This window comes from Tinamus guttatus, unplaced genomic scaffold, assembly GCF_059628265.1.
Source record: "Tinamus guttatus ecotype Peru unplaced genomic scaffold, ASM5962826v1 Tinamus_guttatus_pri_ptg000637l, whole genome shotgun sequence".
Classification (NCBI taxonomy): Eukaryota; Metazoa; Chordata; class Aves; order Tinamiformes; family Tinamidae; genus Tinamus; species Tinamus guttatus.
In genome coordinates this window covers 473,726-500,496 of record NW_028289171.1, presented here as the reverse complement: position 1 = coordinate 500,496, position 26,771 = coordinate 473,726, and the positions used below count along the sequence as shown (strand labels likewise).

Sequence of the window (26,771 nt, the reverse complement as noted above, 5' to 3'; positions counted from 1 at the left end):
AGCAGGTAGGTTGCTTGGCTGGCGGGGGGGTGTGTGTGTTTGTTTCTCCCCCTGCCCCACTCCTTTCTCCTGGGAGCAGTTGCATGTCCTCCCTGGTTAGGAGGTGACAATCAGTGTTATTTGCATTCCAGCTTTTGGCCTGTGCCTGTATTTTCAAGGCCTTTGCTGTTATCTTGGGCTTAGGCTGTACATTGTAACAGGAGACACCTGGTACTAAACCGTGGTTCACAGAGCAAGTTTTCAGAAATAGTTGATAACAAGGCTAATAGACCAGACCTGCGGACTTGCATAGTTAGCCTAAGGCCTGTGGCCTGTTGATGGTAAGGGCGGTACTATCTTTACAGAAATGTTTTTACAGTTGTACATTTGGTGACACAGGTTAGGTCAAAACAAGCTAATTTTCAAGTCTCCTTAGTGTGCTTCTGTACTCATGGTGCAGCAGCTCCCCTTGCCACTCCTGTTGCCATGAGCCTGAATATAGGCTGCTGTGTCTCCCAGCTGGGTCAAGGCACCAGGGCCATTGCTGTGAAACTTTTTTTTTTTTTTTTTTTTCCTCTTTGGGCAGGTATTTGGTTTGGTATTTCATCATTGTGCTCTTGAGAAATCCATGCAGGACTTCCAGTGCTCCTAACTGTTCAGGTTCAGCTCCTGGATCTTCCATGCCATGCAGCGCTACAGATGAAGAGCTGTAATAAGACAGCCAGTTATTACACAAATAGTGCTTTTAAGAAGTATAGCTCTATATAATTCCTGTTTCGATAGTTGTTTCCATGTTAAGAGGTGTAGGGTTCTTCAAACAGGACAGGCCCATATGTTGTATTTCCATTTCTCATGGTGTCTATATAAATCTGTTAATATCCCATCACTAATCCACTTAGCTTCCGGGTGGGGTATCCATAGTAACTGTTAGACCACTTGAAACAGTGGCTATGTGCACACACCGTTCTACAATGATGAAATATTTAGGCCCTCACTACTGCTTGGCCACCCACTGGTTTTGAAATGTTTGTTATAGTCTAGATTTTGTTATCACAAGTCATTGGTTTTTCAATGGGCAGTTGGGAATAACAAGCGAGCTGTGTTAACATTTAGAAAAAGTATGATATACGTAATTCCATAGTGTGCATTATTAACAGTGCAATAATTGGATAAAATACCAGTTACTAAAAAAAGTTTTGTAAAACTTGTTATGTACCTGAACCCCTTCATGTGTGCAAGACACCATTTTTATTTTTTGTTTTTCTCTGCATATGTTGCAGAAAGCACTATTATTAGGAAAACACTATTATTAGGAAAGCACATTATTAGGAAAGCACTATTTATCATATCAAATATAACTTTTCTATGTGAGGTTATCTCAGTATCTTCTGATAGCGCTTTTTCACAAGTTAGTGTGTTTTCAGTCATTTAAAATTTGAAAGGGAGGGGTCATATTTATCTGCAGTTTTGCTTGGATAAAATGCTTCAGAAAAGTTATTTTAAGATGTGTACTTTCGGAAACTGGGCTAAGGTCTCACTTTTTTTCTAGATGAAAATCAAAACACTCCTTTTCCTTGGGCATTTAAGTGCAGTTTTCATGTATGCTATTGAAAATTTAAAATGTTACAATAATCTTTCTAACTCTAGATTTTTGTTAACGCCTGTATATAGGTGCCTGTAGAAAGTGTTCATATGACTTCATTTCTTCCTGGCTTCACATTTATTCTTTCTTGTTTCCAAATACTAATCTTGTTTGTCTCACTTCTCAAGTAATGCAGTATTTTAGGTTTCAATATGTGCTGCTCACTGCTCTCCTTGCAGGCACTAGGAATGTCTGAGTAAGAGCTTTTTCTTTTGTTATCTGTCACTTTGCATCGTTTCCGCTAGCTTCCCGTTTTTCCTGTTGTATCAAGTAGCTGCTATTTAAGGTTCTCCTGCATCCTAGTAGTACAGCTCATCGTACAAGATGTTAGACCTTCTCTGCTGAGTACGTCTGCCATTGCTTGCCTACCAAACACGTCTTCCTGCCTCACTCTGCATTTACCCTGCCTGGTGTGAGGAGCTTCCCGCAAAGATACATGAATGCAAACCTGGTCTCGAAACCTGGCTGTTTGAAAAGCAACTTCAGATTATTGATGCAGTTTAGTATATGCTGATGCTACATGTGCCCATTTACCCCTTCTTGTCTGATATGTTTTGTACTGGGCTGATCTATTGGAGTTCCTTTTGGAAACTTGGGAAGATGGTTGGAGAATTTGGTTGGAAGATGGTTTCTGAATTTGAGGTGCTGAGTCTGTTAAATTTACTGGTTTAAGGCATAAAAACTTAGATGACTTTAGGAAAAGCATTGCTCAAATAGAAAGAAAAAGTGAATTCAAGTTCTTAACTTTGAATTAAGTAGCTTTCCTTTTTTAAAAAAAAACTGAAATCATCATTAAATCTATAGGAAGAATGTGAGGAATGTTTCACTAACATGCTTCGATCTATAAATATGAAGAGAAGGAAACAAAAAACTAGTTTTACCACTAAAGTCTTTTTTAGTAACTAAAAGCTGAGAGGCTATCAGAGACAGAATATTTAAGGATAATTCCGTTAAGTTTTTTTTGTATTGTTTTGATTGTGAAATTACTCCTGTATGCATATCATTCTTTTTTGAGATATTCTGGCTGTGCTAAGTCAATTCACATAAAGCAAATAATGCTTTTCTCTAGCAAGATGAATACCAAGGCTAACCTTAGGAAGCTTCTGTAATCTGACTTCAAGAATGATGGGTTTCCAAATTTACCTGAACTTCATAATTCCAGAGTATAGTAAAAGACCAAGAAGTAGATTCAGAAGGTGAATAGGCTCGTGCGTTTTGCTGTGAGCAAAATCAAGTTCTGCAGCTATCCTAAATATTTTTCTTTCTTGATCTTAGATGGAAAAAAAAGCTTTTGCAAAATGAAAAAAGGAAGCACATGAAAATTTAGGGGTTAAGTTGTTTTGTTTTGCTGAATTAGGTGCTGTTCTTACCAGACTGGTATCTGTTGTTGCAGTATGTAATACTGGTGTGTTGCAAGCTGCAGATATATTTATAGCAGTATATATATTGTTCTGTTAATAATTCTGGAGCTAGCAGAGATAACATACTACTACTATCATGTTTATGCTGTTTTTCTGTTTGAGAGAGAATTGAAGTATGGAGATTACTTTTTCTGCATTAATGTCTAATGTGCTGGTGCCCTATTTCCTGTGTTTTTAGTAGAGGAAAACTAGACATTTAAAGCCAAGTTTGCTGTACAGTAGTCACAGTTGTGCAGTGTGGATAGTAGCACAGGCCTAGCTGATAATGGTGATGTGCAGAGTTGACTTGGCTCTGCTGTGAACCGCTCTGGCTTTCCCTTCCAAAGGATCAAGGCAATGTTCCCACTGGTGGGGAAGCAGTATGCTATTTGGAATAGTGTGACAGACTGACGGAGAAGCAAGAGGCTTTTTATTCAAGTATTTGCTTTCCTGATATTCTGGAAACTTGCAAACTATATGAAAACATTTACCTCTCTATGTGATTCACTTAAACTGCTGTTTTCAAGTAGGCGCTCTGAAGCTGTCTCATGACTGCCTCGCACTCGAGAGCCGTGCAGCAGGAAGCATTCTGTGGCAATGCACTGGTGACTCATGAGACCCGAGCTAGCTGCAGACTTCCTCAGTAACTGTAGCCAAGTAAATGTTTCTTCATGTGAATGGTTCTGGCTTGTTTAGGAGCTAATATCAGTTGGCTTTACACAGTGATATCTGTGAAGGTTGATTTCCTCCAGTTACCTTTATTTTGGTAGAATTCTCTACAGGTGGCTCTCTCAGAATATAGGAAGGACACAGATGGATGCTCGGGGATGACTGCTGACTGCACTGAATACAGACTGGTGCAATGTTTAAAGTGGAATACTTTTGTATGGAATTATGATTTAAGTACTTTTCTTTGAAATACTGGCTTTAAATGAGCTTTTGGCATATGTATAAGACAGTCTACCAACCTCAGTTTTGAAAACTTCGTATAGGTTTTCAGAGGCTCTCTTTCTGTGTTGATCTGCTGGGCTCTTTCTTCCCCAGTGTACTCTCAACTAACTCTGGGTGCTGCTTGAGACTGCTGGGGCAGAAAGAAGAAGCTAAAGTTCTTCAACCTGCTTTAGGTCCTGATGGTAGACAGTGATTTCTACTTGTTTTCTACTTCCTGTGTGACTAAAACATTCTTTTCCTTGTTTTAGATTAGCTGTAAAGGAATCAGAGCAGTAGGACATGTTCTGGCCTCAACACAATTTCTTAGCTTTTTACCTTTGGAAATCCCTATTTGTTCCTCCAGCGTTTTGTCAGCTGGCTGGCTGGGAACTATGTTATTTTATAATCGCTTCCAAGGTGAGGAAGGAGGGTGAGTAGTAGGCTAAAGAGAAAAAGGAGATCTTAATGAAGTGAGGTATACGAGATGCTATGGGGTGGGGGGAGGAAAAACAAATGGAAAAGCTTAAAGCAGTGTTAAGTAGATAGTTAAAAGAGATGGAGGAGGGATTCAGAATCAAGGACAGACCTGAGATAGACAAGACCATGGAAGTGTCTATCACCCTATCTGCTACTAGAGAAAACACTATATTTACAGCAAGAGCAAAACCAAAGTGTTTGCCTGCTGCTCAGTGGGGAGAGAAAGATAACAGATGATACCAAAGATGTTGCATATTTAACAATCTGCCAAGTTATTAGCTTGGTGAAGTATGAACTCATTCTAGGTTGGAAGAAAAGGGTTGAATGGTAGTAACTACTGGCCTAAAAAAGGTTGCATGGGATTCAGGTGTTTTGTTTGATCTTGGTAAAATGCATAGGAGGGAACTTAGAATTAGCTGGAAGTGAAAGAAGAGATTCTCACAGAGCTTACCTCTTAAAAGGAGGTAGGAGAAAATGAGGGAAACGAGTTAATGACACTGACTTAAGCTGCCAGAGAAATACTTAAAAACAGACAGCAAGTAAGATGGTAAATAGGTAACATGTATTTGTCAAGAGCAAACTGTGTCATGCCTACTGAATTTCCTTTTGATGCAATATTAAACATTGTTAGTGGAGATTGCTTTGTTTAAGCAACTTGTTTAACAGGACCAGCTGTTAGACTGGCTTTTCTGTAATAAGAATTTGCACAGCAAGTTGAATGTAACCCTACACTTTCTTACATATTGCCTAGTCTCCTCCTAACTTCCCCATCTTCTATTGAATAATGCAGCAGTGCACATTCCATGTGCAGCCCAGGAAGGTTTTGAAAGGTTTGAGTAGACCACAAGGGAAGTATTTTTCCTCTGTATCCAAGAGGTGTAAATTAAAAGCTGCTGTGCAGAGAAAGGGAGTATTTAAACTTGCCTTTGAATAGGACAAAGATGTGAAATAATATTAGAGTAAATAATCTTCAGGTTAGAGGTGGTAAGGATAGCTGTACATTGGAACAAGTTGCTGCTGGGAGTGCAGTTCACTAGCACTGCTGGCTTATAAGATGAGTTTTGTCTGGACTATCCAATAGGGTAGACAGGTTCCTTTAAAATTCTCCCAAAGACCAGAGGCAGAGGGAAGGGAGTGCCACAGGAGGAATAATTTGGATATTTGCATGCTTGTCTTCCAGGGGTAACTTACTGTGGTTGCTGTGTGTATATCCTCCATCACATGGCCAAAGTAGGGCCTGATAAAGAAATGGTTTGTGCACAGGCTCATAAGTCTGACAACTTGATAAGGCAGATAGGTTTGCTACCTTAAACTAGGTCAAACATCTCTGATACAGAAATGAATAACGATCCAATGTAAAAAAAAAAAAAGGGGGGGGAGGGGGGCAGGGCTTTGTCCCCTGTATCGCTGTGTTCAGTGATTGGTTATATACTGCTTCATTTTCACTTACTATTTAAAACTTTTTAAAATTGAATTCTTATGGTGATCAGAGATTGAGTAATTAGTATCTAGATTCATGTGACTAGTTGTTGACTTTCCAGAAGGGAGTTTAAAGTTCAAATACTTTACCAAGTATGCAAAACTGGAGGGAGGGCGGGTACTTCATGTACTTTTCCTTAAACCCCTTCCTAGATCTTTGGCGTTTTCTATTAGTTTTCTCAATATATCTGAACAAGAAAGACTGTACTGTGTGAAAGTAGCTTGACATTCTAGATGCTTTGAAAAGAAATTTCATGGACATGGTGGACTCTTGCATGATGCAACAGATTAGACTAGCTGTTAAATTGACTTCTGTGGAGTGTTTCAGTTGTATAGTATGTTAATGAACATCTCACAGAACAGCTCTTATGAATTCTTAAGCTGTCTAGTCTCTGGTATTATGGATCCATATCCATGGTTCTCCTAGCTGGACCATTTTCATTAACTTTAGAGCCTGTTACCTTTATGCAGCCATTGTTTTTGTTTTAAGAATAATTATTGGTGAGGAAAAAAAATCTTGCTAGGCTTTAGAATTGATGTTTGCTGAGGACAGGATTTTGAACTGACAGTGTCTGACCACCAGGCAAATGAGACGGTTGTCTTGCTCTCCTATAGTTTCCTGACTAGCTTCACTGCAGTATTAGTAAAAGCTTTTTAGTATCTTAGCCATGTGAACAGCAAGTTAGATGTGTTTGAGTGGTGGTATGAGAAGGATATTCGAGTTGCTTCCCATTATCTGACAGTGCTGTCTTTAGGTGGTGGAAATAAGAGATGCAGGCAGAAGATGCATCAACTTTTTTTTTTTTCCTTGTTGCTATTATCATAGCAAACAGCACCAGTATATAGCAATGTTTGTGTCCTTTCATCTAAGATGTATTAACTTAGCTTTTCTGTTTCAGAAGACTTGCATTTTCATTATCAAAGTGTATGTTCATTATTTTGGAAACTGGAAAAAATAGCGGGTATTTAAGGCAAATTCAATCATGACTTTTCTTACATTACTGTATTTTATATTATTCTTTTATATTATCATAAGAAACGTTCTGTGAAATTTTTGATTACTGACTGACTATTCTTGCACTTTTCATTCACAGCCCCATGACTTTGATGAATGCAGGTTTGATATTAGCGTGAATGATAGTGTTTGGTACCTTCGAGCTCAGGACCCAGACCACAGACAGCAGTGGGTAGATGCGATAGAGCAACACAAGGTATGTTTGGGGGGTTTTGATTTTATGTATTTATTTATTTATTGAATTCTCACTCAGTGTGGTGCTTGTGGAGAGCTTTGTACTGTCATTGAAAGTGCTCACAGTACAGATGCCTGACAAAAGCTGTGACGTTGAAGTACCGTGTTAAATATGTTCACAAGAAGTGGACTTTTTATCCTTTAACATTCACAGATAAGGGTTTAGAGAAATGGGAGTTAACAACTTTGACCCTTTTTTGAGCCTTTTTTTGCCTTTAAAAAAACTGGCTTTATATTTCTATGTTTTTGATTAACTTTGTCTATTTTCTCTCACTGTGTATTGAATTGTTTCTTCTTTTCTAGATGTTAACCTTGTTAGTTTTAAAGCTAATCTTCCTAGATTATCACTCTGGTTCTAAGATAATCTATTTTGTCTTTTGGCTCCTCTTACTGTCTCTCATACTGGCTCTTGTCTCCTTGTTTAAGTCCCTCCTCATCAGCACTTGAGTTCAGTTTCCTGATGATGCCTTGTCTCTTCCAGTGAACTCAGTTGTTTACATTTTACCTAGAGTAAGGGGCTTGAAAGTCAAATGTTACAGGAATACAAACAATAGATAAATATCTAAGTGGGTGAATATTTTATACTGAACTCCCTCAAGCATTGCTTATACATATATATATATATATATATATATAAAAACTAGGAAGCTTCATCTTTTGCTAGCAGTAAGTGTTCTTAAAAGGCTGTCTTTTGGTAACAGCTCACTGTAAAAGTAGTTTCTTGATTAAATATTAGTTGACTTGCAGCTTGGCATTTTGCCTTCATTGAGACAGTTAATATTTAAAACTTACAGAATTAAACTGCAAAAACAGAGCTTTTTGAAGTTAAACATTGAATTTTTCCACACACCAAAATGCTGTAGTTTGTTCTTGAAATGTTCTTGCCATACCTAAAAGAAATGACTTGAGAGAATGCACTGAGCAAGCTGCTGGGTTACAGTCTATAGAGCTCGTACTTCAGGACCTTTGTTTTATAGGCATAGGGTGATGGGGACATTGAACTCGGGTTGCTTAACCTTGGGCTGAAATTCCGATTAAGTCTGTGTGATTTAACTGATGAATTGCAGCATTTAACACAAAGGCCAGATTAAGCAGAAATGGGCACTGAATCGTTGCACTGCCCTGTGAGGGGAGGAGGAAGGGGAAGTAGGCAGCAAATCCTATTAAATTGTGCTGTCTACCATCTAAAAAGAAAGGTCTTCCGATGCTCTTCAGTCTTGTAAGGCTGTCCTTAACTGCTGCTGAACACTGAGCTGACAATCTTCAACCCTGTATTTGTGATAGGAAAGAATTGTGTGCTAATAGTTTAAGGCTTATTGTTGTATATGTAAATTTGGAATTGCCTTAGTATCACAAAAGAAGACTGGCATGTATCAACACTGCATCTTATCTCCTGTTCCTGTTGCCCAGTCACTAGCACAAGGTGTCTGTATATATTGATCTAAATTACCTGGGTGCTCTTGGTTAACTCATTATCATTCAGCCTCTGCTCAGCTCACTAATGAATGAAGAACGGCATGGATTCTTCAGCATTGTCTTTGAAGAACTGTTATTCATTATGACTATTTTTCATTAAGACACTCTGCTTAAATATTAATTTCAGTTTGACAGTTATGCTTCTATACTTCATGTAAAATCAGTGACTCTTTAAAAAAGTGGGGTGAGGGGTAAAAAAAGAACAACTTGCCTTCACTATTTCCAGATTTGGGGAATACAGTCAGGTTTTCTAGAAGCCACATCACCTGTCCAACCCTTTGAGTATTTGCCTGAAGTCTGATACCAGGATAGGAGTCACAAGTGCTTGTTTCATAGTTTCATTAAATTTATTTCTGCTGTTGTTAAAAATCCAAGTTTTGTCTTCTGGAGTGTTATCTAAACTGAAAATATGTCTGCAAGTAGAAAGCAGAAATAAAATTCCTTCTGCATATGCTGAACTGACAAAAAAGAAATAATTCAGCTTGCTGTTCCTGCATGGTAACACTGGACCTTCATTGTTCAGAGTCCAGCTTTCAGTTTTTGCTGATTGGAGTTGTATAGCTATGATTCCCTTACCAGCAAGGTTTCCTATATATTTCTGTTCATTCAGAGCTGCTTGCTGCGCTCAAGACATCGCGGTAGTTTACATTCTTAAAAGGAGAAGAAAGTGGTCTGGCACCTCACTTGTAAATAATTTGCCAAACTATTTCATATATTAAAGCAATGCATTATTTAAAAGCATTTTCTTTGTAGTATGTAACTAAACACCATGATCAATACAAGACAAAGCATGTGGTAGAAGGTACTTCTGTGCTGTAGCAAAAGCTTACCCTGAAGTTAAAAATGTGTTAAAGTAACTTGGGCAAATCATGAATTCTTCGCATTTTCTTTTCAAATGCCATATTTACTATTGCTTTTATAATTGAGGTTTATAATTTGAAGTTTTACAACTTCAGCATTAGTGTGGTTGAGAGTTGTAGATTGAAGTGCTTTTCTTCCTGCTAAAATGCATGGAAATATGAGTACTTGAAGCCTTTGAAAAGTGCTATGTGCATGTAAATAGTTGCTTGATTTAATTATAGACAAAACAAATGTCCAAATCTAGTGTGTGGGTGTTTTGGGTGTTTTTTTTTTTTACTTGGTTATCTTTAACTTTTTTTTTCCTGAGGGAGTGTTTCTCTGTCAGGTACCGATAAGATGTTTTCTGAATGGAGTAGTTGATACTGTATCTTCTTACTTGGAAATTTGCACAAATTTTTATATATTTTGCTTCTTTGAAATACTGATAGGATCTGAAACACTTGCTTTTAATTTTTTTTTTAAGAGACATGGAGTTCGTTTAATCTATAATTGAATTTGTTGTAAGAACACTTCAATAATTTCTAGTTGTAATTAAGTAACTTTGCTGACTGAGACTAGATGGACTGCTTTTTTTTTGAAACTAACTAGCACATTTCACTGCAGAGCTTAATCTAGATAATCTTATTTAGATTTTTTTCCAAAAGACCTTTTCTGGTCAGGTTACCAATACCTAAACAAAAGTCTCTTGAAAAGCTATTATTAGTGGATTATAAAAAAAAAAAAAAAAGAAAAAGAAAAAAAAAAAAAGAAGATTTTGTGTGAAAAATGTGTGCCTGAGTTGATAGATAATACTTTGGATAAAATCAAGGAGGGAAACTAATTGTGTTTCTTGTACTAACAAGTCATTTTGATCAACTTGAGTCTGTTGGTATATAGAGGACTTATTTGCTTTATTTGAGGCTTTTTGCAGCTCATTGAGTGGGTAGGTAGTTCTAGTAGGCTGCTTAAGCTGTTTGCTAACAAAAGTGTATTTGTGAGACTTACTGCAGTGTTTCACAAGATTGTTTATCTTTACAGTATGAAAAAAAGGAATGAAACTTTGCAACTATGTCTCATTGTGCTCAGAACAGAAAAAACACTGATTTAAAATGAGCAGGCTTACAAAATCTTGCTGCTTAGCAATACTAACGAGAAGCTCGTAGTTGAGAAATGTAAAACATCCGATGTTTAAGCACAAAAATTCTATCAGAATTTGCTGCTTTTTTGTTCTGTTTTTGATTGCATTAGCCTTTTCCCGTATTGTGGTTCCCGAATATTTACCAGATTACATGTTCTGGGTATTTTACGGCATCTGCAGTATTTCTTCATCTCACTAAACTGGGGAGGAGAAAACTGAGGATGGGGTAAGACTCTCAGTTAACCAAAGGAGGAAATAGTTTATGCATAACCAGCAGTCCTGTGTTCTGTTCTTATGTTTGGTCAAACTTGGTGTAAAATAACGTGGTTGTGAGGATGGCGCATCTTTAGGAAGCTTTTCTCCTTCTCCCAGTAGAAGAGGAAGTCAGGTGAAAGCTGGTACCTGACCTTTGCTGAGATGGACCAAATAGCTGGAGTAAAGGAACGGACAGCCGGTTCTAAGAACCATCTAGATAAAATAAACAAACTTATTTTGTTGCTGTTATCTTGCTTTTTCTTGAGCATTGAAATCCATGTTGGTTTAGCATCAAAACTGAGTACCTTGAAAAATCATTTCTTGCAGTATCTTCACATCCCAAGCTTTTTCTCTATTGCCTTAGCTGTACTTGTATAGATCTAGGTCAGACAGTGAAGAATCAAAAAATTGGCTTTGGCAAGCTAATGGAGTCAAATTACTGTATTAGTACTTAAAGTACTAAAATATTTAATCTACTTGTGTTAATATATGCTGATGTTTCCAAACTAGTAAACAAAAATTAGGATATAAGTTTTGGAGTGATTCTTTTCTATATATGGATTTTAGTCAATATCTTCATTTAGTGATTTTTGCTTGAAATATTTATAAATTAGATGAAATACAGTTCACATTTTAAGGCAGAAACTTTAAAGTAGAAGAAAGTCTGCATGAGTGGTTCGTACTATAAAAAGATTGTCATAGAAACATTTTTTATGGTTCTTAAGCAAAAATCACTGATCCGAATTTTGTTCATTTATCATGATGGAAGTCCTTTTTGTTCATATATTTAGAATGGTGACCTCTATTCTGTTGTGACAGCTGTAACTTCTTACTCCAGCACACTTCATTCTTCCTATAACTAACCTTCTGTTAGTTATAGCAGTGCAAGTATCAGGTATGGCATATGACAAATACACAAACATGTTGCCTGCACAGAAGCTCTCCATTTTTGATTCTAAAGAGTAATGTCTGAAAACTATATGCCAAAATACACATTGGCACATCTTTCCCTCCTGGATGCTGCACCACGTGAAAGACAACATTTTGCGAAGTGTTAACTCAAGGTCAGATGATGTGGAAGGCTGTGACACAAGTGCTTACCTAGTTGGAGTCTGACAGTCGGTATTTCTGATGACAGCATTATAATTCTATTTAAGGAAAGGTGATGGACGTGCCTAAAATAATCTTCGTGCTCTTCCCCATGATGAAATGTTCAGGTGATCTGGAGTAAGCTATTGCACTAAACGCAGAGCAGGCTGTGCCAGAGGTAACCTGTCTCCCCCAACTGTAAAAATGTATGATTCTAATGGGGAACTCAAGGCTGTTGTGGATTCACTTTGTGAAAACTGCATTGGATGATATGGATAGTGTATTCTCTCTTTCTGAGCTGTACTGAGGGGAACATGCATGCTTAAAAGGAGCAGAGTGGTGCACAATCTTTTTAAAACTTTGTTGCCATCTGTCAGGGATAGTGTTTTGGATTGTAACCCTCATCTCCAGCCCATTCTCTCCTCCCCCCACCCCACCAAAGATACTGATGTCCAGCTTGACTTCAGGGGCAAATATCCCTACAGATCAGTAAGTGATCTGAAGATCACTTTTGCTATGAGGAAAAGGAAGTGAAGAGCTGCAATATGAAAGTAGCAAGTTGTTAAACTGCTCAATGTAGACTCTTACCACTGTGTGCTGTTTGCTCAGAATTATTACTCATCAGTTCACAGTGCTGTATAGCAAGTTCAATAGAAAATTTATATGGAGACATACACAGTATTAGATGGGAGCACATACAGTATCCGAGTCCCCACTTTTTCATTCTAGAAAAAACTAAGGGCTCTTCCTTCAGTGAAGGATTTGGGCTCTTATGAAATCAAAACTCACTGCTGGGCTGAGAAGAGCAGAGCTGAGTTACACGGTGGCCCTGAGGAGCAGCACCTTGGGCTCTGCCTTTTTGATTCTTTTATCACCTCCCACCCACTCCCATTAGGCAAGTTAGGGGATAGGTAGCTGCAGGAGCTAATGGGGTCCTAAAAATCTGAGGGAGACTTTGGAAGATAAATTTAAAAAAAAAAAAAAAAAAAAAAGGCAGGAGTGGAGCTCTTCTGCTGGTTTGAGTTTTGTGTGGCGCAGATTGGAAGCTATTAAGGTTGTTCTCCGAATCCCAGTTATATAGCAGAACAATAAGTGAAATGTTTCTTTTTGTCCCTGTGAAAACAGACATTTTTGGTATGTCAAACAGATCTGTCTTAAATGGCAGGGTAGCAGCAGGAGGAGGAGGTTTAATATTAAAGCCACAGTGTTTGTGTTAGATTGATCTCCGTGAAGATGGACATTATGCTGAGTGTGTGGAGTTGGGATCACGTGAGAGCTGTTTCTGTTTTCCTCCAGTAATCTGGAATAACTTCTGGGTATTTCTGTGTTACTTCAAACTTGCTGGTTTAAGCAAGTATAGGAAGGGCTGCTAAGCTGATAAATATTACTTGACCTAATCTACCTTACTGTGCTGGTACTTGTAGAGAAGCTGTTCTTTCAGGGGGATATTAGGTGTATGGCTCAACTACTAGTCTTTTAAAAAAACTTGTCACTGCAATTAAATCAAATATGCTCTTTCAAAAAGAAACTCAACTAGCATGTCATGCTCTATTACTGTAGCATTGCTATCAGCAGGTGCTCTTAATACATGCAGTGTTGCTTGTCATCTAATGTTACTAAATTTGCTAAGCACACTTTGCTGCTGGTCATGGGGCAGTTCCTCAGAGGGGGCTTTGGGGATAGCTAGTGAATCAGCACTTTGAGCTCACTCCGTAAGCATATGCTGCAGTGAGCCTAAGTGCTGTCAGTTCCAAACTGTTCAGACTTCCCTTTCGGGAAAGGAAAAAATAGTGCTTTTGTCTGTCTTGGCACCCTGACACTGTTCTTGGTTCTATGTTTGAACAGCTGCTCTAAGTTAGAGCTTTATTAATAAGTAGTTGCAGTTGAAACTGTTTAAACCTTAGCTACAGTTCTCGGTCAGTTCCAGTCCAACACACTTGATTAATTATAAACAATGCAGCTTGATTCACTTCAACCAGCGCAGGGCTCCTTGCCTGTGTTTTCCAGTTAGGTTTCATAATAAGCATTTTGGTTTTAAACGTAAACTATTAATCTCTGAATAGTCTCTTACAGTTTGGAGGCCTGGAAGAAGTACAGGGATTGGATGCTTGGACAGGAGGTTGCACCAGAGGTCCCTTGCAACTCAAGTTAGGCTGTGACTGTACAGTAAAAATTACGTTCTTTTCTAACACTTAAATTCTGGTTCCTTGTTCCTGTCAGTATTTTCTACTTCACGTCAGAAGAACTTCCCATTCTTATATTGAACTTACCAGTTTGGCTTTAGGTGTTCAGAAAAGTTGTCAGGGTTGCTAGACTGGCTCTTGTAGCAGATGCAGAGGTGTCTGCCAGCAGTACTGGGTGACCGCAGCCACTGGGCAGCTTGTTCAGCTCTTGGCTGCCTGTTTTCCTGCAGGGTGCTGAGACTGCACTGGTTATTTCCCTCTCTATCCAGAGGAAAACCCATATTCCATTATGTATTTGGGCTTATGCCCATGAGAAGATCTGCAATGTGTGGCCTAAGGCTGTAGTTGGGGGCAAATCTCATGTGCCTTTTTTGACTGAAAAGGTGCTTTATTGCCAGCCTCAGTAGCTGAAAATTCCTGAAAGAGGCCTTATCTTCACAGATACCTATAGTACATGGACAATCTGCAAATTGTTGCTTTTCTGTCCTAGTTGCGTTGGTTTTCTGTGGGTTGTGTTAAGCCTGGGCTGCTGTTGCACGAAGAAGCCATAGGTTAAGGGTGGTTTTTCTGACACTTTTATCATGCGTGAGCTAGGTTCTGTGTAGACCTGTCTGAATGTAAGGATTGACCCTGGAGCCTGTATTATGTCACTGATGTTCAGAATGGGCAGGGAGCACCTGACTTCCCCCCAGGCTGCGGTGGTTGTTTCCTCACTGGGTGATGGAGAGAAACCAGCTGCTACTGTTTTGCAGAGCAAAGCAGGTACAGCCAGATGGTAGCCACTTCTCCCGCCAGGTGTGGGGCCTGTAGACAGTCACACTGCTGCTTGGGGCACCCAGCCCCTGAGTGGCTTTTTCTCATTATGAGTCTTGCAGGGATTTGCCACTCCATGGGGGCTGGCAAGTTTGGGCTAGTTTAACTGGTTTCAGGACCCAAATGACTGGTGCCCTGGGAGCAGCCCTTGCAGGCAGCCGTATCCCCAGTTCCCGGGTTGGCAATGCCAAGGGCAGAGCAAGGCAGCTCACTGCAGGGCCTGTGTGCTGCTTCAGGTTGTTCCTGGAAGTGTCCTGCATGAAAATTGTTGCCTTTCAGCAAATAAAAGCAGCCTGTGTCTTTTTGCATGAACGGGTAGTGGTAGCGTACATGTTTGTATTGGTAGATGAAGCTGGACTTCACATATTTACATGTCTATTTGCAGATATTATGTAGGCAATGTAAGATAACATTTAATTATCAAGGACTAGATTTGAGAGTTGTGTTGCATAAAACAGCTGTATAAATAACTGTCTGAACAGTTATTTCAAGGAAAGCCAAGCCTGTATCACTCCTGCAGGACCTTCTTGTTTTGAAAGGGTTTACCAAGGACTTCTGATATTCTGATGCTTCTCATATGCATACAAAGAAAACTAACTTGATGCAAACCTACTTAGTGCCTAATGTGTACATAAATCCTCTGTTAATCTGGCCATACTTAAAACTTGTTTTCTGGTGAGCTCTGCTTGACAGTTGGTTGAGCTGTTGTATCTGAGGAGGAGTCTTTCTTGGGTATGAACACTTGAAATAGAAATGTTTAGTTTTCTGCAGATCATAAACAAATTTTTCTTTAAAAAACAAAGTTAAACTACATTATTTTAAAATGTTCATTTAAGTTTTAAGAAGTTTGTACCTGAATGGCCTGCCTGTGTTTAAGATTTGTACAATCTTAGCTGGAAATTTAACATGCTGTTGATAAACTGTTATGACCTGCCTAATTCAGATGCATAATTTGAGCATAATTTCATTAATCGCTGTTAAAATGCTGTGTGCAAATTCTAATTCGCTGTCATTCACTAATGATACTTATTGTTACTTCTTGCATACAGCACAGAAAGCTTCGTGCTCCCTTAGCAATGCGTTTTAAGTGTAATTATATGAGGCTAAAGGTACAACAGCTCTGTTTTTAATTCTCTGCCAAGAAAAGGTTTATGCGCGGAGTGACCGAAGTAGCAACAGGATAAGGGTTACTTTTGGGCTTTGACCACTAGTAACCTTTGGACGTGCCAGTTTCTCCTGTTTTCTATTTCCCTCTAGTGGTAACAAAGTATATTGACCTGGAGGGGTTAATTACCCTCTATCTTTTAAAATACTTGTTCATGTTGATAAATAACCCTGCAGGAATAAAGGATTTGTGGAAATTTTATTTGTTCAGTTGTGAGCTGTTAAAATGCATGTTATCATGCATAAGATGCATGATATTTCATAATGGGAAAACACTCGACTTCACATGGGCAATTCAGGTGCTTTTTGTAGGTAATCTCAATTTTCATCTCTTTGGATACTCAGATGTGCCCTTTCGTTGAAATTCGGCCATACTAAGTTTTAGAAAAGACTAAATTTGTCTGTCAAGTGCTGTAAGCCTTATGAGGTGAGAGCTGTAGCACAGGCCATTTTTTGGCTTTCTATTTTTGGTGCTAGGTGTTATGTCTAAATACTTGGTGTTAATTTATCACTTGATCATAATAAAATCAGAATGTTAGGCTTGCTTTTAGCCCACAAACGAAATTGAGATTATAGAGTTGGTCTTCATAAACCAATTAATGTTTTCATTGTAATTTTTAAAATTCTGCGTTAATGTAGGTACATTAGGTGACTTAAGATCTTACAAATTTTTCTTACAGCTCAAATGCTTTTTGCTTGTCATGCTGAAATACCTTTTTAATGCAGTTATTCTTTCAGAGCTTATTATGTGACCAAGGGAATACCTTATTTTGTGTGACCCCTTTATACCTGTTTTACTCTGATCTAATGAGTGAAGGTGAGGCTTCATGGGTATTTAGGGACAGTTCTGAGTGAAGTAGATTTTGAGAGCTGCTTAAACAACAACTATAGCAAGAGGAAAATGGAAAGAGGAGGGAATATATTCTGAAAGTCACAAAAGGTGTGTTAAATTGGATGGGATTTGAGATGCAAAACAAACACTTAAATTATTTTGCTTAACTGTCTTTTTTTTCCCTTTCTCCAAGTTACTGTTGTAAAATTGTAATTTAAAATGAATCGCATGCTTTTATGATTGTTCTTCAGGTATAGGATTTTTTTTCTTAAATCCTTCACTATAAAAACTCTTCTGTCCTTGCCAGTTTCAACTTCTGTCTCCCGTGCTTGCTGCCCGTTGCATGCCCTGGAGTATGCAAAATGTTTCATAGAGATTTTGACTCTGTGGGCTAGGTGGGTGTGTAAGGGCTGAATGCAGGGGGAAAACAACCAGTTCCTGTGTGGCAGCAACAGGGTTACTATTAACTGAAGGAGATGACCAGGAGACCGACACTGCTTTTCCGCCCGGGAGGGTGGGCTGTGTCGGTGGGCATTCGGAGGCACACGCGTATCGCTGCGTTAGCTCTGCGCTGCCCAAGCTGCCCGCTGGTCGCTGCAGTCCCGTGCAGGTGAGGACGTCGCTTGCGCTCAAGCAAGGCGGCTGCACTCTCTAGCTAGAGCTTCCTAGAGCTGCTCTTGTGAAGGGCAGGAGTTGAGCAGATGTGCAGCAAGGCGCTCCCCAATGGCCATGCACAGGGCTTGCCTGCTTGCTGCCGCTTGTGCATTCTCTCACTTGCCTCCCTCTCAAATTTTATACCAAACTGATATAATAATATAACCATTAAAGATAATTTAATATGCCTATTGAGAAGGGAGAGCTATTTGGCTAATGCCTCCCATTATGATCAGTGCTGTTCTGTCTTTTGGAGGTGTAGTTGGACTACCCTTAAGCCAAGATTAAGCTCTATGTATTTTAGTAAGCTTAGTCTTTAAAATCTGCAGTAGCCTATTCTGGTTTTCAAAGCCTTGAGGCAAATTGAAAGTTTATTTTAGTATATCGAGAGCTGAGACTAGCACATCAGTGCAAGCTGCTTAGCTTTATTACTAAGTCAGTATGTAAAAGTAGATAATGTCACCTTGATTTTGAAACCTTTGCTCAGGAAAGACTTCCATTCTTTAAAGCATACATTTTCCCTGAAGGTTCCCAATTCCATGGAGCAGAATTTCAGAGGCATTCTGTTCCTACAGAATGTTCCTTGAAGGTTCCTGAGTGTCTTAGCACTCAGCATCCTGAGTCCTAGGTCTTTGGGGAGTGTTTCTCCCTCGCTGTTCAGCTGGCATAGGTCACAAATATTTAATGTGGAATAAAGAGGTTTAAAGTTGCAGAGTCATATTGGGTGAATACAGTCTACCTGTCTCGACTGTTGGGAAGTCTGTGAAAAATGGTATGTATCCATATATTCAAACATGGCTGTGAACTATGTAGGTAAGGAACACAAAGCCAGTCGTTTTGTAGGGAGATCCTGCATTTCTCCCTGCCCTGCTGCCCCTGTAGTTCTGCCTCTGTCAACCTCTGTTCTCCTTGCTGCAGTACTTTGTGTATCGGTCCTGCTTCTTGCACCTCTTCCTTTTTCTAGCAAGTAGCATGTGTTTCCAGAGCTTATTAAGCAGTGCCCTGGCTCTGACTTACGCTGCCATTCAAGATGCTCACTGTCTAGAGGTGGCACATGGCGATATATGTACCAAGAGCATATGGAGCATAAGGTCTTTCAACTCTTTAGTTCAAAGTAATGCATTTAACTATTTAGTTCCATTACTTTGACAAGTGAGAGTAACAGTTGATAGTCTTTGTGGTACACTGTTAGTCTCATTTTTGTTATTCTCAGTTGTTTATCTGTTTTCTTATTACTTACTTACACTTTTTGAATCCTATAAAATATATTTCCTTCTATAAAATACACACTTCCCATGGAATTGCAACCTTTACCACTGTACAAAGCAGCAAATATGTGCCTAGTTTCTTTACCTGTTTTTCACATCTGTGCAGAAGGGGCATGTTGGAACCTTTTTAGCTTGTTGGGTTTCTGAGAGCCTCAGCTCCCTGCTTGGAAGGACCACGTGCAAGCAGGGAACATTGTCCAACTGCTGTGACCTGGACTGTGCTGTTCTTCTCTGCCTCCTGCTGATTAATGACCTCCTCTGTTTGAGAACCAAAAATTTCCATTTCCAAAGCCTGTAGAACAGCCATCAGAGCAGACCTGCGGACTCATGTTAATACTTGCTTTAACTTTAGTCAGGATAAGTGTGTCCTGGACCCCACATTTGTGTGTGGTCCTCTGGTTGCTCTCTGCAGCCATTCCCCAGAGAGCCTTCATCAGCTCACCCCAACATTACCCACTCCTTCAAATACATAATTCTGTGTAATAGGTCCAAAAATTCCTTGGAGCACGGAGTGTTAGACCTCTCCTGCTTAGTCCCTGCTAAGTCTTTCATAGAACCTTCCACCTCTTCCTAATTTGTTTTTTACTTCTTGTTTCTGCTCCAGTCTTGTTTGTGATATTGTTTTCATGGATTGATCTCCAGATTTTCTTAGCATGGTGACTGACAGCAGGGGGATTTTTCCAGCTTCTGGCGAGAATGTGATTAGAATTGCTGCATCCTGCTGTCTGTTGTGGCACCTCCTAGGGTGGACCGTATGTCTTGGAGGGAGGAGCTGCCTGCTGCTTGTGTGTTATGTAAAATAATAAATAATTTATAGCTCAAACTGAAAAGGTTCGTCAAGATGGACAAGCATGTGCATTGAAGCACTTACCGGGCATTGAATTGAGACATAATCAAAAGAATTCTTGGAGAAATGAGATTTTTTCTTCTTCTTTTCAAGTGGGAGAGCTTTCCCATGAGCCTGTGCTTTACTCCAGAGTATTACTGACCCACTTTAGGATATCCTTAACTGGCGGATCAGTGTGAGCTGTAATGGAGATCTGCAATACGGTTCTGCAAACACTCTAGCTATTTTACTGAAAGCAGCTTTTCTGAGGTCCTGCCTTGCTCCTGATACCAGCACCTGCTCCAGTAAAGAAACCCATGAAGCACTGGATCATGTGGCTCTTTCCTCTCATCCATCGTAATGGAAAAGCCTTTTGAAAGGATTGGGGGATTTGGTGCAGCAGTGTAGAAGCTCAGGGTGTTGCAGTTCGCTATCAAGTGCCAATCCCAACTGCGGATTGAGGCGACGGTGCCCGCATGGGATGCCAAGGACCTGCACCTGGCTAACGAGCATGGCAGTGGGTGCAAGTGCTTAAAGCTTTGTTCTCATGCAGCTTCTGCACTTCGCTTTCCAGCAGTGACCATCAGCTTCTGTCATACTACCTGCTCTTTCAATTTTTATCCTGCACATCTGAAAACTCGGTGAAGGGAAGCAGCTGATGCCAGCCTTCCTCGCCTGGGAGCAGCTGCGCGTTCCTGCCGTTCCCGATGACGCGCTGTGCGAGGCACAAGCGCGGCAGCGACCTGCTCTGGTTTAGATGCTGCGGTAGCGGAATGGTGGGGCTTGCATGGTGCTTGTTTGCCTTGAGCTGCTGCATGTGCTTCAGGGAGCGGGGGACTTGTCCAGGCATCGGTTTTAAAGCAGTGCTTTGTGTTTTCCCCTCCCCCTCCCTTATAGATAAGGATTCTTCATCTACCTTCATTTTTTCTCTCCTTCGCTGGTTATGGAAGCACAGTCCCGTGTGAGACACTTCGATCAGCATGTTCTGCACATTTGCATGCTTTAGACTTATACTCAGAGCTGCTCAGTCTGCTAAGCTTGCTGCTTAGTTACAAATAGTTAAAATTGCCTAAATGCTTTTTATGTAGCAGCTTTTTTTTTGTTGGTTTTGCAAGCTGTTAGGTCACTGTCTTGAACAACTTTGAATCATGGAAAACCTGTTTAACGGAACCATTAAGCACAAACACAAGTGACTGTCAAATACATGTACTGCTGAAAAAGTACCTCTTAAAAATAAGTTGAATATAGGTAGAAGGCTCTCTCTTTTTTCTGAATTAAGTAATCATGTAAGGAAGAAATGGGTGAAATGCATGTGAATCATAAGACTTTCTGTTTCTAATGAAGATTGTGTCTATTCTTCAGACCTGACTCTGAATATTCAAAAATATGTCCATAGAAAAGCCTTATTAACCCTAGATCTAGGTTTTGAATAGTCATGTTCTGCTCGTGTATTATTGTAGCAGGAAAAAAAAAAAACAGGAGACACTTGTTTTCTCAGTTATATAGAATTATAGATATATAAAATGCTTAGATCTTAATGCGATGGTTATTTTGACTATATTTTAAAGTTGATCTGCTCATGAAGTCATATCCTATTGAAATGGAAATTTTGCTGTCTTTCTTTCTTTTGCTGTTTTTCCAACTCATGCAGAAAACTGAGGGGAATTCTTCGTAAGTGACTGTAGTAAAACCACATTCAGTGACTTCTGAATATTTATAATGTATGATGAAGTGAACACTGACAATATCAGTAAAACTGCATTTTTGTTCAGACTTCAATTTAGAGGAACTCTTGACAAAAACATTTTATGATGCTGCAAGGCTTTAAAACATTTCTAAATGGTTTCTTGATACTGATGCTCAAAACGCACCCCCCCCCCTTTTTTTTTTCTTAAGAAAAATAACAGTATAATGTGCCTGAAGTTCTCAATTGCCCATTTCAATCCTCATATGTACTTGGCTTTCATTTTTTTCGGGCCTTTGAAAGTCTTCAACTCAAAACATGGACTAGTATCCCAAATATATTACTAAGTTGTGCTGCTTAGTACTTGAACTTACAATCCAAAAGTGTTCACTGTGAGTATTTTTTCCAAAGTACCTGTTCCAATACGTATAAGCCATGCTCTGAAATGAGCAGTAATATAGGTTCTTTAAAAAAATAAATAAATAAAAATAAAAATAAAGGTTTAGCATCTTTCCTGCTGCACTTTGATAGTTTCTAGAGCTCTTCCTCTTATAAAGTAGCTTTAGTCCATATTTGATAGTAGAAACTAGTAAGTGTATATCTACTTGTATGTATGACTTAAGGAAGTATTATACATTGGTCTGTGTAGATGTATATGCTCTTTGTTACAAGTCTAGTACAAAAGATGATAAAGTCTGGAAAAAGACTTTTGCTGTTTTTAACATGCTGCAATGATGTAGCAGCATTTGAATGACTGAAGGGTTGCCTCCGGCTGTTTGCTTTCAAACTGGGATGATGATAATCGTTTGATTAGTTGTAAAGGGTTGCAGTTCCTTGAAATGCTAGGTCAAATCCTTTACCTATCTGTAATCCCTATAAAGTAAATTATCTTCTTTTATAAGGCCTTATTTGTTGCCTCCCTCTTTAGGGGAGGACATGATAGATCGTGGCTAAGCACTTTCTCCAGTTCATTGTGGTATCAAATAATGTGGGTTCATAGTAACTTTATAGGTGCTACATGAATTATTGTTTTAAATTTGCAGTACCAAGCCTCTGCTACTTCCAGGAAGGAATGCCTCTGTTTTGGAGGACATGTCATGAATCCTGTTTTCATGATTTCTCTCAGTAGAAGCCTAGCATTCTAGTTTGGTATTTTTGGTCTTTATTTTAGACTGAGTCTGGTTATGGATCAGAGTCAAGTTTACGACGACATGGATCCATGGTCTCTCTTGTTTCTGGAGCAAGTGGGTATTCTGCAACATCCACCTCTTCGTTCAAGGTTAGTGACTAATATTTTCACAGTATTGATGTGTAAATAAGGTATTTATGTAGCTGAAAAGGAAATAACTTCAAATATGTGAAGACTTTCTCACAATTATCAAAATATAAAACCAGTAAACCAAGCGTTAGTAATTCAGCATGTGATGTTGGACAGATGATACAAGAAGCTTTCACATGCCGCTGTGCAGTTGTGCCTTTTAAACTGGCATCATCTTTCAATGGCAAGAAAATCAAACATGTAGGAGGAATTAACCTACCGTGTTCCTGCAAATAGCAGTGCTTATGACTGAAAGAGTGCTGATTTTTTTGACTCAACAAATGTGATTAATATTAGCTGTCGAATAACTGCTCTCCTTTGTTTCAGTGCATATAAATATTTAAAATTTGAGCTTGGGCAGGCTGTGCTTCTGGCAAATGAGCAGTGGAGAAGCAATGTGAAAAGGAGGAAAATATTAGTCTCTGTAACAAAGATCTTACACTGGAGCAGACTGCTTTCAGGCAAACTGGTATAAATGTGATAGCATGCAAGATCTCTGCCAGCTTTTGTAGAATGCTCTGAAGTAACAAATCCAGTTAGGAGGAAAAAAAAATGAGACTAGTGGACAAAATGAATGCACTTGTGTTTATCAATACACATTTAATGCAAATGTAATGTAAATGCTGACAGTATTTTATAGCTTTAGTGTGTCTGAAGAACTTGTTCCCCACAGTTGGGGAAAATATATATACTTTTTTATTTTTACTTAGGTATTGAAGTGCTGCTAATTATATAGAAGCATTCAAGACTCTCTTTTCTTGCATTTGCAGAAGGGTCATAGCTTACGTGAGAAGCTTGCAGAAATGGAAACCTTTAGAGACATCTTGTGTAGACAAGTTGATACTTTACAGAAATATTTTGATGCTTGTGCGGATGCAGTTTCCAAAGACGAACTCCAGAGGGATAAAGGTAAAAGTTTAATTGAAAAGGCTAACTCTGCAGAATCTAACTTGTTACACAGTAAACAATAGCTGCTGAAGTAATTTGATCTCATGTACAGATAAGTACCTTAAACTTGCTACTTAGCAAAATGAGCAGTCATAGATATTTCCACAGGAATAGTGTTAGCTGTTTTCATTTTTGAAGTTGCATTTTCATGAACATCTACTTACTAAACTGTTGCTGTCAGCCTTACTGAAATCATGTTCTTTTAAGCACTTGATTTTCCTGCGGGGTAGCTGCTTAAAACCAAAAGGTGAACTCAAGTTAGTTCACTGCTCTATTTGTTACTCTTTTTGTGACAAGCCAAAAGGACATTAGTTTTAATCGCTAGGATCCATTCTTTCATAAGATCAAACCTCCTGAGATGTATAGTACACTAGCTCCAGTCAATGCAACTTCAGCTGAGATTCTTACAGACTTGATAGAGACTGCCTATGCTTCTCTATTCTTCTTCCCTCCTCAGAACACAGCAAATGCCTCTCCTGAGGCGTTTCTATTCATCCTTGAGTTTGCTCTGGAAATCAGGCAGATAATAAGTACAATTCTACTTTTTTCCTTTTTTTTTTTTCTAAGCTCTACAGAAGAAGAACAGATAGCTGATGAACCATGGCTTCTTGCTTATCCAGTTATAACTCTGAGATACCTTTCTCTTTACCCTGCAGGCTAAATTCGGACATTGAGCAAATATTAAACTCCTAATGGCTTCTGACCATAATATTGAAAGTGGCTTCAGAAATAAACACAGGGTGTTGGTAACCATAAACTGTAAAAGTTACTTGAAGTGTTGCTTAGCTGTGAAGATGCTTGTAATTTTTCTTGCTCACTAAACAATTTAGGAAAAGGTTTTCTCTTTCCTCAAGCTGGTTTTCTATCAAATTTAGTGGTAGAAGATGATGAAGATGACTTCCCTACAATGCGTTCTGATGGGGATTTTTTACATAACAGTAACAGCAATAAGGAAAAATGTAAGTATGTCTAAACTCTATTCTCACTGGAAACTGGGTAGATGATTAACCTGGTATAGCAGGCTAGCAATTATGCTGTTTTCTAAGGAGAAAACAAGGATAGTTTTATTTACAAGAACTTCTTACCTGTGTTAAAGCCATCACTCATTAGTTGCTTTCTATGATTCTTTGAGCTATATTTAATTTAACGCACAAATATTAATAGTGCAAGCTTGTCTGACTTCCTATCTTCTGTCCAAAACCATGTCCATATTACCAACTTTTGAAAAAGCTGTAGTGTTCAGTTATTGCACTTGGTATGCAACTCTAGTAAGTTTTGAATAGATCTTTCATGCCTCTTAACAGCACAGATAAGCTTGCAAAACTCACCTGTAACTCATCCTACTTTATGTAAAAAGCCTTCATTTTGAGTACTGGTAAGTCATCAGAGCAAAGTTCAGAAAGTTGAAAAAGCTTTCTTCTAAAAACGTTAAGGGGAATTTAATTTCACAGCATGATTCATTTTGAAAGAAATGTCTTTGTCAAGACTAATTTTTGTGGGATGATGTAGGAGTTTCAGCCTAATTTGTCATTAGACCTTTCCTTCATATTTGCATTCTTTTGGTGTATCTGCTATATAAAAATTTGTTATGTGAAATGTCACTAGGAAAGTCTTTTTGTACATCTGGTCATCTTAGAACACTTAAATGTGGGTTCCTTCTGCTTTCTTCATGTTTTGTGTGAGTATTCAATAGGAATTTGAGGTGACATTCCTGATGTGCAGTTTGAATTTGGTCTGTGAAAACTTGTATGATAAGAAATTGCAATATGCTATGGATACCTTTGTATATGATTTGTATTATAGCTCATTGCTCAAAATGACCACTGCAAACCTTAGTTTTGGTTGAATTTACAATTCCAATTTTCATGATTTCTGATTTCATGGTTTTTTTTTTTAATAAAGATTTGATCAAAAGGAATAGACTAATCTCCATTTTAGTTTTTCTTTACCTACAAATTAGAAACTGTAGCAAGGATTTAAAAGCTGAGTGCTGCAATGCCTAACTGGAAATAGGCAATAGATTTCCTAGTCTCAGGTTAAGGACAGCTATCCAAAAGACAGTTATACTTGGGCAGAAAAGTATTCAGGCTAACAGGTAATGAAAGATTTGTTTCACTTCATTGTTTCCTGAAGCTTGCCTTTAGAGCAGGTGTTAAGATTCCTCAGTTTCTGAGGTTTCAGGTTCCCTTCTTGAATAGACCTCTTCAATCTTGGAAAAAAACACATCATCTGTTTAATAGTAGCTGAGAATGGGTGCCTGTCTAGTCTAAACATGAGATTGTTGTGCAGCTAGTGTTCCAGCAAGTGCAAAATACAGATTCAACCCCCTAGCCTGCTATGGTAGGGAGTGTTTGAGCCTCCTACTCAGATGAGGGCTCTAGCAGCTACACTAAAGATTTAAAGGGACTGGATTCACTTTCTTTTTTTCTCTTCACTGGTTAGGAGTGCCACGACTACTTTATAGCTTTGTATCCTGTTCTGAAAGAGATATTTGGGCAGGGAGTTTTCTTCTATGCTTTCTGGGACCCTTACATTAAAGGTTAAAAAGAGTACTTTGAAGGTCTTTAATGCTCATTTTCCAGATGTGACTGAAACAATGGTAATTTGTATAAAGTACTAAGCAAAAGCCTGACTGTGCTTACAATGGATCTTGCTTTTTAAGAAAATAGAATAGAAGAATCTTGATTGTGAAGTGTACACATTTATCTGCTCAAGAAAGTGAAGGGATTTGGGCTTAAATTATATAGGAATAAGAAGGGCAGCTGAAGCCTCTTTAAGCAGCCTTTTTGAGGATAGATGTTTTTGTATTAGAATTACAAAACTGAAGATCTTCCAGAAAGTGGAATGACATAAAGCTTAGTGGAATTTGTGTTTTTTGTGTTCTGAAAGGAGGAAGAATAGTTACCAGCATATTGCTAAAGTAAGGAGGTGGTAGGAGAAGAAAGTACATCATATTGATTCTAGTGCTGTCCATACAAGATGGAAATGATAGGTGCCAATTAAAAAATGGAATATGTATCCAGCTGTTCCTTTTCATTTTGAATAGGCTTGGTGATGTAAAATGCAATGACAATGGATTTTTCTATTTTCATCTTAAAAAAATTATTTTGATGGAGAAACAATAGAA

At 38.7% G+C, this 26,771-nt stretch overlaps 1 protein-coding gene across 2 annotated transcripts in view; it reads left to right on the top strand.

Annotated features, from left to right (window-relative positions):
* CERT1 (ceramide transporter 1) overlaps positions 1-26,771 on the top strand; it is a 61,777-nt gene that overhangs the window by 10,423 nt on the left and 24,583 nt on the right. For both annotated transcript variants that reach the window (XM_088535629.1, XM_088535627.1), the window contains exons 3-6: positions 7,002-7,118; positions 22,550-22,657; positions 23,467-23,605; positions 24,520-24,603. In XM_088535629.1, the coding sequence (XP_088391755.1) occupies positions 7,002-7,118; positions 22,550-22,657; positions 23,467-23,605; positions 24,520-24,603 (448 nt within the window). The remainder of the gene's footprint in view (positions 1-7,001; positions 7,119-22,549; positions 22,658-23,466; positions 23,606-24,519; positions 24,604-26,771) is intronic.